General features: G+C 30.0%; 1 protein-coding gene across 1 annotated transcript in view; it reads left to right on the forward strand.

Moving 5' to 3' along the window:
* Positions 1 to 22,230, forward strand: part of SK (small conductance calcium-activated potassium channel) — a 1,178,465-nt gene that overhangs the window by 519,351 nt on the left and 636,884 nt on the right. The window contains exon 5 of the mRNA XM_075354908.1: positions 15,644 to 15,762. Within this exon, the coding sequence (XP_075211023.1) occupies positions 15,644 to 15,762 (119 nt within the window). The remainder of the gene's footprint in view (positions 1 to 15,643; positions 15,763 to 22,230) is intronic.

A 22,230-nucleotide genomic window follows, 5' to 3' on the forward strand; every position in this document is an offset into this window, starting at 1 on the left:
TCTAAAATCCGAGACTATAGGTTAAAATCACGTCTAACTGCGCATTAGCTGTGCAGTTCGGAACTACATACAGAAAACACTTCTGCTGGTGAACACCAGCGGTTCCCATTGTTGTTAGACCAGACGGCCTTATATTTCTTCCGTCTGAAACAGAATTATTCTATTTCTTCCTCTGCATTCGGCTCAAATTCTCCTCTGATATCTCACTAGTGAATCAGGGAGTATTTTACGTAAATAGTTTCCCCACTATTTGTGAAACTTAATTTAAATTTGTCTGAACAAAATTTCATCCATGTGGATTCTTTCGTCTAGGAATCCATACAAAAATAATTATAAAAAAATAATTTGTCGTCAAAGAAAACGAATACGTTCCAGGTATGTCTTTTGTTCTCATAGTATACTTCATAATTATACTTCCTCCAACGACCATCTCTTACTATCCTCTCTGGTAAAGAGAAGTACTTCCAGTTTGTGTCTCTTTTCACGCAATTGAATGTTACGTAAAATTTCTTTATCCATAAGGAAATTGGCCATCTTCTCTCAACTATAAAAAGAACGAGCTTACTCTACAATTAAACTGCGTAGTAATTACAAAAGTTGGAAAGAAATCGTAAACATCTTTACCTTATCAAATATATACAGATAGGAAAGTAAATTTGAAAGTTTTATAGGAGTAAACAAGACATATTCATATTTTATATTTTATTTGCTAAATAAAATCATTAGAGTCTAAATTCAATCAATATTTTTTATAATTTATTAAATTGACAAATATTATTACCATCAGTTTCAATATTTAAAGATAATCTTCAACTTAGGCAAAGACAGGGTGCAGAAAATATCAATTTAACAGAAAATACCCAAAGATTTCTTCATTACGTGAAATCTGGGAAACTAATATACCTAAATAAATATGGGGTGAGTTTGTGTGTGGGTATTATAACCGTATATGTTTGTATGTGCGTTTGTGCAAGCGTGAGCATGCGCGCGAGAGCGTGAAAACATTTGTAAAGTGGTAAAGTTCAGCAGCTTAGAAATTGTATACTTATTATTGTTAATAAAAAAAGTTATTAATATTTTTGGCTGGACGATAGATAGTTTTGGCTGGATTACTTGTAGATATAAATAAATAAATAATTAAGTGCTGTTATAAATTTAACTATTTCCTCATTACTATACAGGAAACAATAAAAGAAAAGCGGAAGGAAAAAGTAAAAGTCATAAGGAGTAACTATGTATGTAAAAGCGATAGGATTTCAAGATAGCACAAGTCATTCTTATAGCAGTTTCAATTTACGAGCTCTCCTGTAACGTTGGGACCTTCTCTTAAACCTTTTTTTCTTAGCAATAAGGCACTTCCCTCGAAGAGGTGTTATAGTCGGGGGGTTGTATTTATACAATCCTAACGTTTAAACTTCAGTGTCGATGGGCAAGCAGCCTCCTGTAAGTCTGAGATCAGGTTTTGCGACGCGTTACGAAATTATTTGAGGATCTCAACCTAACAGGAATTATCAATTCATCCTCAATCCTGCTGAGGTACGAATCCCAGTCTGCCCTGTTGTTGTGGAGTATTGGTGAATATACCTTCTTAATTACTAACGCACTTACAGTGAGCAGAACGGTTGAGTGGTCAGACGTCGCATCGAATTTATCAACTTCGGTGTATAGCCGTGAAATTCCCGAGGATATGAAAACGTCCAACAACTCAGGGATTGTATTAAGATCTGACGGCCAGCAGGTAGATAGGCTGTATTCCAAAGACACATTTATATGCATGCTAATAATGCAGTATTTTATACCCCTGCCTCTGGGACTAGTTTCTCGAAAAACTAGTTCCAGAGAATTTTTAGCATTCCAGTCGCCGCCCACAATAAAACGGGAACCAAAAGTTGAGAAGAAATCAGAGAAAGTGGCAGCCGTTGTCAAGTAACGAGAAGGACAGTACACTGCTGACAGTCAGTATAAGCGTTCAAGCCAATCTTGGATATCTATTGAGCTTACTAGAGAGTAATTTGTTCTATATGCCGGCAGTTGATGATGTTTTAACTATAACCGCGGAACCTCCGTGTGCTCTGCAATCGGGATGATTAGTACAATAGATAGAATAGCCTCGAACCTTACGAAAATTCCTGTCAGTGAAATGCGTTTCCGAAAACAAGACAATATCTAAGGATTTCCTAACCAATAAAGCACATTTAACCCAATAAAGTTATTTTCCCCGACCTGCTAATCAACTAAAATTCCACTTGCAACTCTCAGGGACTTAGTTATTAACAGAGTTTAGTAATTACTTACTTTCATAAGAAGTTCTATAAGGTTTCCTATTTGTTGCATTATAGACTCTATATTGGATGTTAGCTTACCTAATTTGTCCTCAAAAACATTCTAAGCGTCGTGATCTACAGCCGCAGTGTAATATCTTGGACGAGTAGAAAACATCGTGTCTGGATCACCACCTCGATTTCGTACCTAGGGAAAGGTTGCGCTATTCAAATTGAAGTAGGTAGCCTGACCACCTTGATCTCCAGTAGGAGTAGTTAGTTTCCTAGAGGAATCTTTTCCCTCTGTTTCCTTTTCATGATTTCTTTGTAAAACCTACATTCACAGTTGTTTGCCGGATGGTAACTCTGGCATAGCGCGCAAACAGCTGAAATATTTGTATCTTTAGTGCAATCAGAAGTCCTATGTCCTTTACCACATTTCACACATCGATGAGGCCACACACTGACATTTTTCTTATGATCGTACTTTTGACAGCGCACACACTTCACCAGCCTTGGAGACTGTCCGGGCGCCTCAAAGACAACCCCACCTTTGGCGATATATTTTAACAGATACATCTCCTAGTTGTTATCGCTCTGCTAAAGATGTACAAAGAAAGTTAATAATAGCTCTTTTGTAATTCGGTGCCCCGATTTGACAATGTTACGGACCGCATGACCGTGACTCTCAAGTTCTTCTACGATACGAAAGGCTCTTTCATCCTTCCTGGTGAAAGTGTACCGATCAGTTGATGTTCTCTCACCAGTTCAATTATCTTTTTGCCACATCCTTTGAAGCAATGCGTAATTGTTTAGGATTGAATATCCGAATATTTTAGCAGTATTTATCGACTTCTATTTCGACCAGTTCCTATAGCTTCATAACATCATTGATGCCATACAAGACAGAGGTGGTGGCTTAATTGCGTATTTCCGATCGGTTTCAATGTTATTTTCCTTCAGCGGGAGGTCTTGAAAACGATTCGATAAGGGTAAATCACCATTGATACAAGGGGCTGAGAGATGTGTTATGTCCACGCAAACCCGACACAGTTTGCCGTGGTACAGTAGTTACATGGCGGTTTGTGGTGTAAGTTTCGGTTTTGCTATCATCAGATACATCAAATACAATATCGTCCCTGGTAAGTCTGCGTCGAGACTTTTACTCTTGTACAAGCCAACAACGATCTACGCTTTCTAGGTGATGTTGCTCCGGAAGTATTGGTGGCCTCATTGATAGGCACAGCAGCAAGCTGATCCATATTTTAAGTTATTACCGGAGGTATTAGGTTAACACAAAGATCGATTTAACATTGAGAAAAATAAAATGTCTACCAAAGAATAAAAAGTAAATATATAAAATATTCCCTTATAACTCGTGTAATCCAACAACTCATATCATCTGAATAATACACTAAAATAAACAAAAAACTAAAAGAATTCAATAGTAAAATGTAAACAGACTTGTTACTTAAAACATTAATCGTGGAGAATTTAATAGCAAATGAAAATTTGAATTACGGTACATAATAACCGCATTTCAGCCAGTTTTATACAATAATTATTGTGTTCTTAAGCCATGATTATAAAAATATGTTAATATTTAACAAACATTTTTCAATAACCTTATCAATTTTACTATTTGAAAATATTTTATAAAATTTGTTAGTATTTTCATGGTTAAATATTGTAATTCATTTGCATATATGCATCTGTATAGCAGTTCTGTTTATATTCTGTAAAGTATCAAGAACAAATAATATATCTATGTGTATTATCAAAATAATAGGACTAGAATCTATAGTGCTAGTAGTATCTGTGTAGAAGCATTCCAAATCTTACATTGTTTCCGTACTATTATCTAACGTGCGAAAAATGAATTCATGGTGCGTGCAGTTAATTTTTTGGGTAGAAAATATTTTAGATTTTAATTATTTATATACGTTTAAGAGAACTCTGCTACAACCGATGTTAATTTATATTCAGTGGGACTAACAACTATTTCATAATAAACTAGTTCTCTCCTTGCTCACCGCAGGGTTATTATTACAGAATGTTGTCTCGTATTTTTTAAAAATCGGCTAATAATCTATCCCAGTTACATGACTTAACCCCAGACCCCTTGTTTTCTCATCTCTTTCCTGCCGTAAGTAAAACGCTTGCTCAAAACTTATTTCACGTCAGTCCAGATGTTCTACTAGACGGATCGGGATGATTTTGTTTTATTCTGCTCGAAGTAGTCCACAGATATATCATTAACAATCGACGGACCTTCAAAGTGATTACCTGTGAGTAATAACTCGAGAAATTCCCTCAGTTAAGGAATAAATTAGAATTTTTCAGAGGAAATCTAAGTTTGCGGTTTGGTTTTAGCCCAATATTTTTAATATATAAAATAATTTATGGAAAAATTTATTTTTATTTTTTATGTATTTTCTTTTAATTTGCAATATTGCTTTATTAAACGCCATTTTTAAAACAGTTTTAATATTTTTGTTTATTTTATTTTAGCTAACGTTATCAGATTTTTGCTACTTTATTCAATTTTATTTATGGAGAATATTTAACATTTCATGTAACAATTATGTCAACTCACTCCAGAATATGCGAGTATTTTTTTGTCAATATTTTTCTTTCTGTTTTTAATTGTTTTCCTTTGTTTAATGGCAGATAAATAATTGTACATACTTAGTGATGATTAATTATGCAGAAGTGAAATATTACATAACTATACAACTATAAATAATCGTTTGACTATTATGAAGACAGCTGTTTGTACCTTAGTGATAAACATGACAATCATTATTGATTTGTTTTTTAGAGTATAATATAATTTTTTGATTATATCTTGTAAGCAGTTAAATCAAACATTTTAAAAATCAATTAATTTTTGGTTGAGATTTAAGAAAAACCGCGTCTTATGATACAATTATATATGTAGATTAAGGACGTTTTAGCATCCTATATTAAATTACACCCCCAACCCATTTGTATTAACAAACTTTGATCAGAATAATAAGCTGTTGAATTATGATTCGATTTAATGTTGTGAACAACTCTTGATTTGAATATGTATGTATTCAACGAACAATTAATTAATTATTGAATTCAATATATATATATATATATATATATATATATATATATATATATATGTCAAAAACGTTTGTGTCACATTTTAATTTTGATTTCGGATACCGATTAAGCATCGTTAGAGGATTAAAAATATACTCGAACAGTTGCGATAGGCTATCGGGTTCACCTCAAACTGGCCACCAAAACCAAAATTTTGTATTAGTAATTACGCAATAACGGTATAAGCTATCAAGTTGTTTCAAACGCACAATTTTTTTTTTTTTTTTTGTCTTCAGTTATTTGACTGGTTTGATGCAGCACTCCATGATTCCCTATCTAGTGCTAGTCGTTTCATTTCAGTATACCCTCTACATCCTACATCCCCAACAATTTGTTTTACATACTCCAAACGTGGCCTGCCTACCCAATTTTTCCCTTCTACCTGTCCTTCCAATATTAAAGCGACTATTCCAGGATGCCTTAGTATGTGGCCTATACGTCTGTCTCTTTTTTTAACTATATTTTTCCAAATGCTTCTTTCTTCATCTATTTGCCGCAATACCTCTTCATTTGTCACTTTATCCACCCATCTGATTTTTAACATTCTCCTATAGCACCACATTTCAAAAGCTTCTAATCTTTTCTTCTCAGATACTCCGATCGTCCAAGTTTCACTTCCATATAAAGCGACACTCCAAACATACACTTTCAAAAATATTTTCCTGACATTTAAATTAATTTTTGATGTAAACAAATTATATTATATTATAACAAACGTTAAAAATGTTCGCAATTTTCACAATGCAAGCCTTCACCCTTCACCCTCTTTTACTTTCCCGTGTAGATATCGCTATAACTCCAGAAGGATAAGTATTTTGATCGGTCCAATTTGGATATATGCAGTTTTCACCGGATATTGACGTTTTCAAAATTAATGAAAAACCAAGTAACCAAAAAAACCGGATGGAAATTTTCCGGATGTTAATGTTTGTACGCATGTGTGTTCGGTGTTGTCCTTTAAATCATTTTATATCTCCAGAATTACTGGACCTATTTTGACCAAACTCGGTCCGATTACTTCTATATATGGGGCATCGATGCCATTACATTTTCAACTTAAAACCTCAAGGGGGTGAGGCTGTAGAGCAAGGTCACTCTCAGTATCTCGAAATTTCTCCAAATTAAGGTCATATTTTTCTTATTCAAATTTGTTAACGATTAAAAATAACAATATTTGCAAAAAACGTTTTATGCAAAATCGCATCCTCACCCACAAAAAAATACTGTTGTAATTTTCTGCTATATTGTGACGTCACAGGTGAGCGGTAGAGTTAAATAAATAAATAGTATTTAAAGTGTAGAAACGTAACTCGGTCTGGCTGGGTCTGGAACTCGATCGCTCGGTTGATTCGATACCTGGTGCGTTAAGCCTCGCGACTACACAACACTGCCGATTGTACAAGCAAACTTTTTCTATGTAAGTTGTGAAATTGTATTGACTAGTTAGTATAGACCGTCGCCACTAGTATCACCACATCATCACGAATTAAATAGGTATACGCGCGCGCTTTAGGTAGAATCATTGAATTAAATAAACAAAAATGTATTATATCCAAATAAAATGATAAATTAAATTAATTGTGTGAAGCCGTGTATCAGAAAAAACCAACAGTCAGCTTTTTTTAAGGTTTTATCTATTCCTTTTAGCTTTTTTAAAACTGGTGAATTTGAATCGGAGAATTTTTCTGTGGCAATTTTAATTTTTGTGTTTATTTTAAGAATTTGTTTAAAAATTATCTTTGTATTTTGAGGAAGAAGGCTTCTTCCGGATAATTGATAATGATCTGTTTCTATATTATAACTTTTTCTAATTTTTACCTTTAAGATTTCTTTCATACTTGTTCTTGAAATTGCTATATGATCTATTTGAAGAGTTAATTAGGACTTAATTAGGAAACTTCCTTGTCTTTTGTTTTTAATAAAAATTTAGTATTTTTATTAATTTTAAAAAATAGAATACTAACATAAGAAAATAATTTAAAGATAGATAAGATATAAATTTATAAAAAGAGATAAATACAGATTAGTAACGTAATCTTATACTTGTTTCAGATTTTTTCATCTTCCGTACATCGTTTCGATGTGTACCCTTTCAATTTCTCGTAACCCTTGAGTTATGTTTGCTTTCGGTTCTTCAGTGATGTGAGGATTATCTTTGAATACACAACCCTTTAGATATCCCCAGAAAAAGAAATCTGGTGGCGAAAGATCAGTGACGTAGCTGGCCATAAGCCAGTCGATTCTTTTGCCAAAGAAATTTTTCAAAATTTCCATTTTTGCAATGTGACACGTGGACCCATATTGTTGAAAACACGAATATCTGTCATTTAATTTTAATTTTTCAATATATTTCGTTGATTTTTTGGTAAAGATGTGCATTAAGAGTGCTTTCAAAGAATATATAGGGCCAAATATTCTTCGCCTGGAAATTCCACACATACACCAATTTTCTATGGGTGTAGAGGTCGTGAATGTATGATGTGAAGATTTTTGGAGGTCCATTATCGATCATTCCGACTATTAACGTGACTACTCAAATGAAAGCAAGCCTCATTTGTAAAAACTACATTAACAAATACTTTAAATAAATTAACTTTATTCTTGTATTTCAGACAATCTCTTTTTTCTTCTACAATATTAAGAACTCTTACAAGAGATCCATAAATTTCACACAGAAAAATCTACCCACCGCGTTTGCATAAATATATCCCACTTCTTCATTTATCTTGTTATTGCATACACATTCTTCCGCTCAGCTGAAATATGTTCATTAATATACGCAGGAGCTTCAACTGGCAGTACTCTGTTCTTTGTGGAAAAGTTTCTTTTAACTTGCCATCTTTAACACTTCTTTAATTAAAATTACGATTGTTGGATGTCCGCTTTTACCAGTTCTTTTGGGTATTTGGTGACAAATATTAATCTTTTTTTTTTCAGTTGTAGTAAAATATTTTCAATATTATAAATAAATAACACTTGTAATGTTTTAACCTAATCATAAAATGATGGATCTAATTGAGGACAATAAATGTAAAATATATTCATTTTCTGTAATGAATTCATTTATAGTATAATATTTTAAGCAGACACACTCCTAATAGCTTTATCGGTAATTAGTGCAACTTAGGTTAGAATAACAAAATAGTTTAACTTGTTCATAAACTCTGTTTACTTTACTAATAGTATCTCAGTGGTTTTAATGTGTGTGGAACGTATCATAATAATCTACGTACGCTCCTGTATTATGTTCAGTTTGGTTGTGATATTAATTGATTTTATAGAGCACTAGTTTTAATAATGTAACTAATATTTAATGCACCAACAAAAGCCTGGTACTCTATCTTAAGGTTTTAACTAAGGTTCGGTTATAACACCATGACTTTACTGAATATATTATTTGTAATGTAGTCTGTTTATATTCTGTGTATCTAGAATATTAATTCGGTTATTACGTTTATAGTTTCTTAAGTATTTTTATATAAACCCTGTGACTGGTTAAAAAAATAATGGATCGGTTACAATATATGTAAATTTCTTTACGTATAACGCTTGCCTTAAGGATATATTGTTAAAGTTATTTATAAGTTTTTCCCACATCATTACATATAATGCGGAGAAAAAGGGTAAATAAAATTACTATGGTAAATATAACAATAATTACTATTTAAAAGCTGATAAAATAAAAACATGAAATTAAAAGCTGCATTACTTATGAATACCTGAAAGAAAAATGATCATTTGTAGAAGTAAGTAAAGTACTCGCGCTAAGTACTCAATACATTCATAAGTTTGTGTGACCTGGAGGAAAATTTAATTTCAGCATGTCATCTCAGTTTAATGAATATAATTTTAGAATTGCTATATTGGAATAAAAGTGAATGTAAAATAAAAGGAAGAAAAATATTATAATAGTTGATTGAAAAACTAACCAAATAACAAAGTCTAAAATCTTGTCACTAATTTTCAGTTTTTATTTTTATTTTCATTTATTGTCTGACAATTCAAATATCAACATATGAAAGGATATCAGTCAGTCTTCGTTTGTAGAATTGGGCAAATTAAATTTTGGTAAAAATTGACCACAGTGTTTGTACCACCACGACGAAAAACAGTGTATTATATATTTCCCGCTTGCTTTATTATATAAAATCTAGTAGCTAAAAGAAACATAAAAATATTATTAATAAAATACACCTATTTATTCATCAAAGTTAGTTAATAAACTTAAATATCTAGGAAAAATAGTCAGAATCATGGTTTGAATAAAACAGCCACTCAAACAAGAACAAGCAAAATTGATTTACCAATTAACAAAAGATATTAATAACGGAAAGAACATTTCAATAAAAGGCTAAATGAGGGATAATACGGTAATCAAACCAGCAGCCCTCCATTTTCAGATTTGAAATCTTGAGAAGTAGATGCCGTATAAAAAAAGGGAAAATCACGAGAAAAAAGCTGGGACTAATAAAAACAGGTGAAAATTAATAATGACCTTTAGAAATATAATGAAACTAAGAAATTTCAGATTCTATTACAAGAACAGCCAATTTCTTCGGGCATCTTATGAGAAAAGATGATAACTGGCTCACAAAACAAATTTTTAAGAACATTTACAACAAAAAGAACGGAAGTCATTGGACCTCAGTGTTTCTAAAAACCTAAGATGTAAAAATATTTATTTTTTTTTTTGTCTTCAGTCATTTGACTGGTTTGATGCAGCTCTCCGATTCCCTATCTAGTGCTAGTCGTTTCATTTCAGTATACCCTCTACGTCCTACATCCCTAACAATTTGTTTTACATATTCCAAATGTGGCCTGCCTACACAATTTTTTCCTTCTACCCGTCCTTCCAATATTAAAGTGACTTATTCCAGGATGCCTTAGTATGTGGCCTATAAGTCTGTCTCTTCTTTTAACTATATTTTTCCAAATGCTTCTTTCTTCATCTATTTGCCGCAATACCTCTTCATTTGTCACTTTATCCACCCATCTGATTTTTAACATTCTCCTATAGCACCACATTTCAAAAGCTTCTAATCTTTTCTTCTCAGATACTCCGATCGTCCAAGTTTCACTTCCATATAAAGCGACACTCCAAACATACACTTTCAAAAATATTTTCCTGACATTTAAATTAATTTTTGATGTAAACAAATTATATTTCTTACTGAAGGCTCGTTTAGCTTGTGCTATTCGGCATTTTATATAGCTCCTGCTTCGTCCATCTTTAGTAATTCTACTTCCTAAATAACAAAATTCTTCTACCTCCATATCTTTGTAAAAATATCAGAAGAAATTGTACAAGATAGGACCGTGTTTATAAAACTGATATCATATTTCAAGAGCAGGTGAAAAAGAAATCAACAATGCCAATAACAGAATAGAGAAGTCAAAAACGAAGAATAAACAAATATTGGAAGACCAGGAAAGAAGACTGAAAAAAGAGAAATTTTGCTTTTCATATTGCTGTCAGCCTAACTCGAAAAATTAAAATACATAAAAAAAAAGCCAATAAATTCTTTTTAGGATTTTACATTATCAGGAGTATCAGATGAATTTAATAATTTATCGTAAAAATTTGCTTATCATTTGAAAAGACGTTCAACGTAAATTACGTGATAAGTACAGCTAAATGGATTTAACATTTTGTTCCATGTAATGGATTTTTACAAATTGTATATTCAAATAACTTTTAAATAAGGCATATAAGATTTGAATGCTCCAGATCTATTTTATTTTTTGCAAATTTTTGGTAAGAAATTGAGTTTTTTACTTAATATTTTTACCTTGATTTTATCAATAGATAAAAATTCATGGAAAAAATATATGCGATTAGGATTGAAAACATGCTTATTTTATTAAAGTCAATGAAAGGAGTTTATATTTTTCTTGGAAACAACATGTCAAGAAAAAGAAGAAAATGGTTTTATTTATATAACAGAAAACCCCACCAAATGGAAATGTAGAAAACTGCAAAAAGAAAATCTGGGAAATAAAAATAAAAAATATAAAATGAGATGCTCCAGGAAATAGCAAACACCGAGATTGTATGTTACAAAATATAAAAGAAAAATTTAATAAAACGAATTTCAGAAAAGTAATATAATTTTTTTTAATTTTTATTTTATAATTTTAAAATAAAAATGTAAAGGAAGCAGTGCAAGGCAAAGTAGTACCTAAAGAAGGTAGGGAAAATAGTTATTTTGATTTAGTATCAGTGCAAATCTAGTTGAAATATTCATAAAAGTATAACAAGTAAAAATATTTAGTTGATCACTTGCAGCATAATAATATAAGCAAAAAAAGTACATATATAAATATATATATATTTTTTTTTCATTTTATTCACAATATTCTCTAAAGAAATATATGAATAATAAAACGATCCTGCTTTGCAGCGCATACCTTATTTATATGAAATCAATACATACTCGACATACCGGGATATGTCCTTTTATGAACTAATATATATATTTCTTTGTGATTAATATTAGTCATAAATGTTACTACTGTAAAATACTAAACTAAAAAAATATCTGTTATTAATTTTATAGAATAAAACAAATAATTTTTACACAATAAAAATCATACTTTTTTACGTATACAATTTTTTGTATAGTTTTTTCATTAGAAAGAATGCTTTAAAAATTAATTTTATCCAGTGACAAGCACAATATTCCGTGTCCTAAATTTATTTTAAACGCTAAAAGTTGGCTACGGGTAGCGGGAAATATTGCTATCATTACATTCTAAAAAAAAAATAATAACAATAAACAATAAACAATAAAACTAAAATAAAATCTTATAGTTATGTATATTTGGTTATTTAATAAATAATTTTATATTTAGTACTCTCTTAATAATTAATTACTGTAAACTTTTTTTCTTATTCTGGCGGTATTATTTTTCAAATTGATATATATACAGGAAATTCTTAACTGCATCTTCTGACATAATTTCTGATTTTCAATAAATATTCTCTTTACAATTCGTATGAATAAGGATATATAGAGATTATGTTGTTTTTTTTTATTACTTCGTTTTATTCTTTAGAAACTGAAGCAAACTCAAAGTTGCATTATTCAATAATACGTTAAGTATTTTTCCATGTACTTTCAAAGTTTCAAGTTTAGCACCACACTATTCTTTTAGTAGTACTAGAAGTTTCTTTTTGAAGAGAATAATGGGACCGAAAGATCAATACCAAAAATGTAAGAATAAATAAGTTTTAAGAGGAATGTATGAATACATTAAAATTTAACTTACAAATTTTTAGACAATCCATTATTATAAAATATTTTTAATAACATATTCGTTTTTAAAAACTCCTAAACATGTTGAAAAAAGCCAATATCGATTGTAAAACCTTGTGAAAAATTCATATTAAAATAATAACGTACCATTGAAGGAATTTGTATGATGCTATAATTTCTAAGTTAATTGTAGAAATTAAAATAAATATATATTCCCCGTAATGATAAACGATGTCGGGAAGAGATGTAACCAAAAAGGCTGAAGGAAAATAAGATATAAGTAACTTTTGTAGTAGACGTAATCATTCTCAACATAATAAGTCCCCCATGCTAAAGGAAATGAGGAGTAAAGTGGTTTTCCATCGCCTTTTTTTAACTGGGTGACGCCTATGTTAAGCCCATTCGGTGATTCTAGCCAATCGTATTCTACAATGCCATTTAATTCTACAAGTGACGTATTCAAAGTGACATTTTCAATCTGTTATTAAATATATAAATGTTAATGCAGTAATTTATGTAAGTGAACGCGTCTTCCCAATTCAGCTGATTTGGAAGTCAAGAGTTCCATTGTTCAAGTCCTCGTATAGTCAGTTATTTTTACACGGATTTGAATACTAGATCGTGGATACCGGTGTTCTTTGGTGGTTGGGTTTCAATTAACCACACATCTCAGGAATGGTCGAACTGAGACGGTACAAGACTACACTTCATTTACACTCTTACATACCAATCCTCATTCGTCCTCTGAAGCTGAAAGGTAATTACCGGAGGCTAAATAGGAAAAAGAAAGGAAAAGTAATTTATGTAAAGGGATTAGTTACCAAAATTTTTTTTAGCTAGTTTAATTAATGTTCGCTGATAATAAATAATATCTTTATAGAGTAAACTTCATTTTAGGGTCAATTTCAATTTTTATTTATGTAGAGTTGAGGGGGTTACTCATAATATGAATAGACAAGAAGGAATGATACAGAGTAGACCAGAAAGAAGAGAAAAGATTTAAAATAATGTAATAGATGTAATACCCTTCTCACCCTAGAAATGCTGTGAGAAGGGTATTACATGTGCTTTTTGTATTGCGTGCCATTCAAGTTTAATCAGCTGTGTGTGTGTACGCGCGTTTGGGGTAAAAATTCGTAAGATTATATATTAGTAAGAACAGTTATACTAATATTAGCTGATAATAAATATTATCTCTGTACAGTAAATCGACTTATTTTAGAAGTACATTCTGCAAACCAGCATAAGAAGAGATATCATAAAACAAACCTTAAAACTTCTTTTTTCCACATTTGGCTACCGAAAGACTTTGTGTAATTCTTTAATGTAATTATTTTTACTTCAAATTTAAATAGAAATTAAAATAGTTTCAATAGCGAATTTCGATCGTTAATTCACAGTTTCTATTAGTCTCAATAAAATTTAAAAAAATATTTTTAAAATCTTTTTAGATATCATTTTTAGAAAATGTATGCACATACAATAAATAAGATCAATTTTTTTTAAATAAGTATGTTTAATTTACATTTACGGTTTAATAAAAGTTATGGAAATATATTTCAGCAAAGAGGAAAAAAGTTTCCAAGTGTGTGTTATATGTTTTATGTTATTTGCTTTGATTAAATGGAAAATGTCTTTGGGCAACACGTATAAGATTTTTTTATTTTTTTTTATTTAAACCAGTAGAATTGAATCCTGAAAAATAAATTAATAGACTATAAGAAAATAGTTAATCCGTTTAAAAATAAAAATAAAAACTGAAATTAAATTAAATTATACATGTATTATTAATTATATGACTCACTTTACGAATCATAAGATCTTGCCGATGATGAGGGGGCTTGAGTGCTCAGTGATACAGAGTAGTTGAACCGAAGGTGCAACCATATCGAATAGGTATCTGTTGAAAGCCGGACTATGGAATTATTCCTGAAAGAGGGCAGCAGTTCTTTCAGTAGTTGTTAACGGCGTAAGTCAGGAGGACTTAAACGGCCACATCAATATCACTGAATTTTCTGAGTACTGCGCAGCTGAAAGCAATGTAAAACTACGACTGTTTTTTTTTTTCCAAGCAAATGTAGCTCTCTGAATTTCATTAAAAATGATGGTGGCTCCTTCCTTGGCAAAATATTCCGGAGTTAAACTAGTACTCGGATCTCTGGACGGAAACTACTAAGCAAGGCGGCAGCACTAATTTAAAAAGTAGCATTCTACGAGTCGGAGCGTGGAATGTTAGAAGTCTAAAAAAGGTTGGTAGGTTAGAAAATTTAGAGTGAAATGGATAAATTAAATATAGATGTAGTAGGAATTAGCGAGGTTTGGTGGGAGAGGAAAACGACTTTTGGTCAGGTGATTTAACAATAATTAACTCAGCGTCAAATAAAGGGCAGGTAGGAGTAGGTTTCATAATAAACAAGAAGATAGGGAAGAGAGTAGAGTATTCAAAAAAGCTCAGCAATAGAGTCTTCCTAAATCAGCTTATTTGGAAGTCGAGAGTTTGAGCATTCAAGTTACTTTTATACGGATTTGAATACTAGATCGTGGATACCGGTGTTTTTTCTGGTTGGGTTTCAATTAACCACAACTCTCAGGATTGGTCAAACCGAGACTGTACAAGACTACACTTCATTTACACTTACGCATATCATCCTCACTCATTCTCTGAAGTAATATTTGAACGGTAATTCCCGGATACTAAACAGGAAAAAGAAAGACACTTGAACAGATATCAACTGACACCATTAGGAATAATAAGTAATACATAAATATTATCCACTACAATTGTATAATCTCTTCATTCTTTGGAAATATTCGAATTGCATCATTTTTTTTTATAGTAATAATGAAATTATGTGCGCTATACTAAGCCTTGTATAAGGCCTCAAATTATCTAGATTTATTTTTATTACGTAATCCTATTTTTTCTGTATAAAAATTCTATATTATTAATAATAATAATAAATTTCAATTATTATTAATTTTATTTTTCAGCTGCGAAAGCCCGTCTCGACGTTGTCTATCCCCGGCTCAATGAAGGGGGGCGGCGGTCAGACTGGACCCACTGAAGAGGCGGGAATAGCACTTGTGGGGGTGCACTCCGAGTACCCGAGGTAAATATTTTTAACTACATATATAAATATATATATATATTTTTTTTAATTATACACTAAACGATTCCCAGTTTTAAATTCTTCTCTTGGAAACTACAACAAAAGTGAAAAACAAATTGTAAGTACTTGGTAGGATTGTGTTGTTAAATTTGATATTTTATTTCATAAGAAAATTACAAGATATTGTAATACATCTACCTGATTTGAACATACCGTGAATATAAACTAGGTGTATCTGTATTTCAGTCACGTAATTGAATCAAACGTTTTATTTCCAAATATCGTTCGCTTTATTTAACTCAAACTAGAAACTTTTACAATAGTTTTTATCATTTTATTTTCAAATGTCTAGTGGCATTATTCTGCTACTCCTGAATATAGATATTTGTTCTATCACGAAAATTATCAATTCGGTTTATAGCCTTAATTAAGTCAATTGGAACTCTAGCTACTAATAGCTACTAATTGGAACTCTATATGAAAACATTATTGACGTTGAAGCGAATTAAAATTTTAAATTTTATTATTAAGGGTAATAATTCAGAAATGCTAAGTAAAGTATACTATATTACATAAATACTAGCGGACCCGACAGACGTTGTCCTGACGTGACATTGTTCTGTAATAAATGCACAACACATAAATATAAGTAGCTTATTTAAGTTAAAATTAGCAAGAATGTGGACGAAATTTTATTAATATGACTATTAGTATGATTATTATCAGTTTGTGATTGTTGTATTATTGTAATGGGTTTATTGATTAATTATGTGTAGTATGGTTAATATTTATTTTCACTAAATATTGAGATGTCTGACGAAAATTGAATTAAAAAAATCGAAACGTCGTAAAATTATTAATTAGTATAATTAATAAATTTTGGTACATAAGTATTAACGCCACCGCAGCTACAGCTTTATTTAAAAACAAAGTAGTCAATCGGATTTCGGTAGAAGATATAGAGTTTAAAATAGATTCAGAACAGTCTCTTTATTAATTTTTAGTAATGGTTATTTTGTTTTTGTTTATTTTGTAAATATAATTTAACCAAATTTAACCTACGCTCGCTTCGCTCGCTAACCTTGACTAATTAACAGGAGTGTTTTGATTGTTTAAATAATAAATAATTGCAATAATTAGTGAATTTATTAAATAAATACACAAAAAATTACGGTATTAATTAGTCAAGGTTAGCCAGCGAAGCGAGCGTAGGTTAAGTTTGGTAAAATTATATTTATAAAATAAATCAATATAAATAACCATTTATTAAAATTAATAAAGAGACTGTTCATTTTCCACCGAAATCCGATAGACTACTTTGTTTTTAAATAAAGCTGTAGCTGCGGTGGCGATAATACGTCAGTGCCTAAATTTTCTTCCAAGTTACTTCTAATTTTCACTTAAGATCATTTTAAAAAAGTACCACTTGCATTTTTTTTTTAATTTAATAATTTTGAAGTTTCCTAACCATATGATAGCTTACTTAATCAACTAAAAAAAAAATAAAACACTGTAAAAAAAAGCAACGTTGTTAAAATTTTAGTCGAATTTTTATCATTTTTCTCATTCCTTATTTTAACATCTATTTTACAAAATTTTAGATAATTGTAAATTAAAAACAATTTTAGAAAATTTTTTATAAAATTAATCAGCTACAAAAATTATAACTTCAATATTTTAAATATACTCTAAACTATAATTGTTATATGTAAATTATATTTTAATTTTATAAATGTTGTAATTTATGTTACAAACTGACATTTTTATTTTCAAAGAGCCGTTCAATACTTCATAAGCTGCATAGAATCAAATGAGAACTGACAATATAAATTTGTAGGTTAAGTTGATTGTTATTGAATGCACGTGGTATACATCATTAAAATTCATAAAAAAATCATGTAAAATACTCACGTCACTACTGCGTCTTACAAATTTGCACAATGTATATTTTTTAATTACACTTTAAAACGTTATTTAAATAAATAATAATATAATATTCTCAATAAGCACGCAATTCTAGCACACTCGGCAATGCTTCGCTATTGCTAGATTTGAGTATACATACAAATTAAAAGAACACAATTGAAAGTTTCATAAAGCCTTAAAAACAATGAACATTAGGAACTTCACAAAATTTAACCTTTTACTTTATAAAAGTCTGAATGTAAATAAATCCAATTGTCAGAACAGCACTACCTATCGGATTTAATTCAAACTACTCTCTAAACACAGTAGACCGTTAAAAATACGAATTTTAATGTAATAACAACATTAAGCTACGGCGAAAACTTATATGCGAAAAAGCAACAAAATAAAATAATTTCCTAGAATTCGATCGCAGCACCAACTACCGGTTCTGATATGCTAAAAATTAAAAAAAAAAAAAAAAATTAAAAAACGCGATCGCAGCGCTGCCTACTGGATTTAATTGTGAACCTTAACCATTGCAAGATCAACAACATATAAATAAATAAATTAATTAAAAAAACATTTTCTATCGGATCAAATTGTGAATCTAAACCATTCTCGAATCCCCTTGAACACACACAAAAAATGTCATCAAAATCGGCCCAGCCGTTTAGGAGGAGTTCAGTGACATACACACGCACACAAGAAATATATATATATATATATATATATATAAAGATTGTAAACTTAATATATAAAAAATTTAGATGCACGCTTCTTACATATTAGTTTTAGCTGCATTTCTGAGTAACGTGTTAAATAAGTTACGGCTTCTTGCTCGGTAAGTATTGCTGTTGAAATATTGCTAAGTATTGATATAGAAAATTTGTGACATGAATACATTCTGTACTAGATCTTTAAACATTAGTTTCTTGATTAAATTACTGTACATTTTAAACTTTTGTAATTCAAAATTATGTATCCTGTTAGTAAAAATCATTACTTACGCAGCTTTGCAAAATATCCACTTTCATAGCACTGTCGATGACTAACCATCATTTTCAAAGAAATAAAGATTCTGTAAAAAAACAATTAAAATTAAAAATATAAAAGTTAAATATTTATATATTGTATGTTTTTAAGCAAAAAGACATGTAAATATTTTTAAAATTATTTTTCACATTTTTAATTTTCTTTATAAGTTGTGCATTTTTTGTCTTAATCAAATGGACTTTTTTGATTATAATAATTATAATCATTACAAATTTTTTATTAACGTTTTAATTTTAATGTTTTCATGAAGATTTAGTGTAGAATGGGCTTGGGGTAACTGAAATTAAAATAAAAATGTTTTTAGTACGCAATTATAAAGAGTGTTTTTAAAATAGTGGGCTGGCTATACATTTTCGGATTCTACTTTTAAACTAAACAAAAAATACCCTTAGGAGGAATGGCAGTTTCTCCTTCGTTCTCGATTGAAAATTAAACATAGCCGCCATTTTGTAATTTGCAAGGGTATTCAAGTCGTGACTTTTTGCTAATTTTAAAACTTTATTACCAAGACGCTTACCAAATATTAATGTGATTCGTCAATCCGAACGTGAGATATAAATTATTATATAAAAATAGCGAACAGTGAGAGAACGAATAGGAAATTGCCATTCTTCCGAAGGATATATTTTGTTTAGTTTTACAAGTAGAATCTGGAGCCAGCTCACCACTTTAGAAACATTCTGTATATTTAAAAATATTCAAATTAAGCGCTATAGTTACGTTTGCACTGAATGAATGACTTTATAATGATATATGAAATCCTTTCATATATAATGAGGATAACAAAAGAGGAAAATTATATAATATTATATAGTGCCTATTATTATGTATGCTTAGTATGTGATATGTATGTGATATTATTTATGTAATATGTAATATTAGTATGTAATATGTAATATGTAGTATGTATGTGCCTATTAGTATGTATGCTTATGAATTTTCTGGAAGAAAGGAAACCTTTTCATGACGAAGAATAAAAATCTGATGTGGACACTACATGACTTCCTTGCACACCTATTAAATTACTTATACACATCTTTGCTGCACTTCATTTAAACTAATTTCATTTGAAAGTGAGATACAATGCTCCAATTCTTTAATAAAGTGGACAGTTACACAATTGCTGAAATATTAGTTTAGATTAACATCAAATAATTACACAGTTATTGATTCAACAATCTTACATGGAATATTAGAATAGAATGAAAGTCCCATTATTACTCGTATTACTAGATCAGTATTATTCCTATCTTCGTGAGTAGCTGGTTAACAAAGTTTCAGATATCTGGTGTGTCGTATAAATAAAAGTTGATAATAGTTAAACAATTCTGTTTAGTGAACTCCTGTATCCTAGTTAAAAATGTTAATTTAGACCTTATGGTGTAAAATATTCAGTTTTTATTATTGGATTGTTTGGTGAATAATCAAAAAAGAAAAAGAAACAATAATACGGGAAAAAGAAAGGTAACATGAAGAAATATAACTTAAAAACGACAGAAAGATGAATATGAAGAGGAGCAAAATGTTAAAAACAAAAGAAAGAATAAAAACATTCAGAGAAGATGATAAATATAAAGACGAAGAAAACTTTACGACCAAGGAAAGAATAAAAAGAATAATAAAAGAGGATGATAAATATAAAGTGGAAGAAAATTTGAGAAGTAGAGAAAGTGTACACAAATTAAGATCACAACAATTATATCAAACAAAAGAGCGATTAAACGATTGACAACAAAAAAAGAAATAAACGAAATGAGATTAACTCCGACTTAGGAAGAATATTGTCCCACAATATCAGAGGAGTAATGAACTAAAAGATAACAATTTTTGTAATTTATTAATTACCGGTCATGCATATCTCAGTGAATGTGTTGTTCTTGGGAGGCCTATTTTTCAGTCACTCCGTAGTTAACTTTAATGTAGATGAAATTTAACAAAAATTCCAGAATAATTAAATAAAATTAAACAGAAATTGAACTAGAAAATCTAAAAATAATACGATTCTAAATTATAATTCTCAATTAATATTAAATAATCATGTTTCACCAACTCTATTAGATATACACATATGTAATAATGCCTATTAAATTACATATACACATTTTTAAAAGTGCATAAAATTTTATTTCACTAATAAGTGTAATTTTTTAATTTTTATTATTATTATTATTATTGAATAATTATTTATTGTAATTTTTTTTACAATCACGGGTTATTAATTATTAAATTTTAAAAAAAAATGTTAAAAAATAAATTTTAAAAAATTAAAGAAGAGATGAAATCTGATTCGAACCGATGCGTCTTCCCCTTCTAAGATCTAAATATTTCATTAATTAAAATTTAATTTGGCTATACGTCTGGGACCAATGAAAACAAGTACTACTTATGATAATCTTTGAAAAGCTCACAACGAGAGCTTATTATTGCAGTTAAGAAAAAGTCTAAAATCCAAATTTTTGGGGATTTTGGGCTTTTAGTTTAATCGATTGCATTTAAAAAAGGAGGTGATGAACTAGGTGTTACAACAGTCCTAAATGCAAAATTTCAACTTTTTACAGCTTGAGTTATGCGAGATACATATCCGAAACTAGTCAAAATGGATTCAGGGATGAATTAAATGGATATTTTCTTTGAAATCTGAAAACTGAAATTTTTCGCGATCACAATATTTTCTTTACTTCGTACAAGGAAGTAAATATTACTAAACGATGTCTTTTGTGCGATAATCTGTTTCTGTTAAGCTGATGGTGATTTCTAGCTATGTAAAAACATTAACACATAGATCACTTATGTACGACATATATATGTGTATATAAGTAGATCAGTACCTCTGTAGAACACTTTATATGAGATGCTGCAAGATGGCTTACAGAAATTGAATGTCAACGAAGAAAAGTATGCGGCTACTTAAATTCTCGCTTTAATTGATTTGTATGAAAAAAATATAATATTACTACTGTCCGTAAAGGATTATTGCCAAATTTAATTTATTTACTTCTTTCATATTTGTAAATAGGAACCTCCGATTATATTATTATCATTATCACAAAGTATCTTGGGCTTAACCTATACTCTCCACTTGATTAACTACAGTTTGGTGACTTAACTGACGCATTTTGCGATTTACTGTTACCTCTTTACCCAGTCAGACAAATTAATCAACACTAACACTCAATTCGCATACCAATCTAATCATTGAGTGTAAAATAGCCTTGATTTCATCAAAACCAATCACTATATATTGTTTATTATCGTTAACCAATAAACTTTTATTCCATTTTTATTAAATTTCGTACATATTCATACAAATCGTATTCGTTCAGCAGGGGTTGTTTACATAATAGATTACATATAACTGGCAGGATATAATACTATAACTTTTCAGGATAGTAGCGTGTTCAAAAACTCCTCGCTTCATAATAGAACATAATTCTAAAGGTAAAATTTGTGTCCATTTCTGTTACTTCATTAAATTTTATTTACAATCTGATGGACAAACTCAAAAAT

The sequence above is a fragment of the Lycorma delicatula genome, chromosome 1 (assembly GCF_047948215.1).
Source record: "Lycorma delicatula isolate Av1 chromosome 1, ASM4794821v1, whole genome shotgun sequence".
NCBI lineage: Eukaryota > Metazoa > Arthropoda > Insecta > Hemiptera > Fulgoridae > Lycorma > Lycorma delicatula.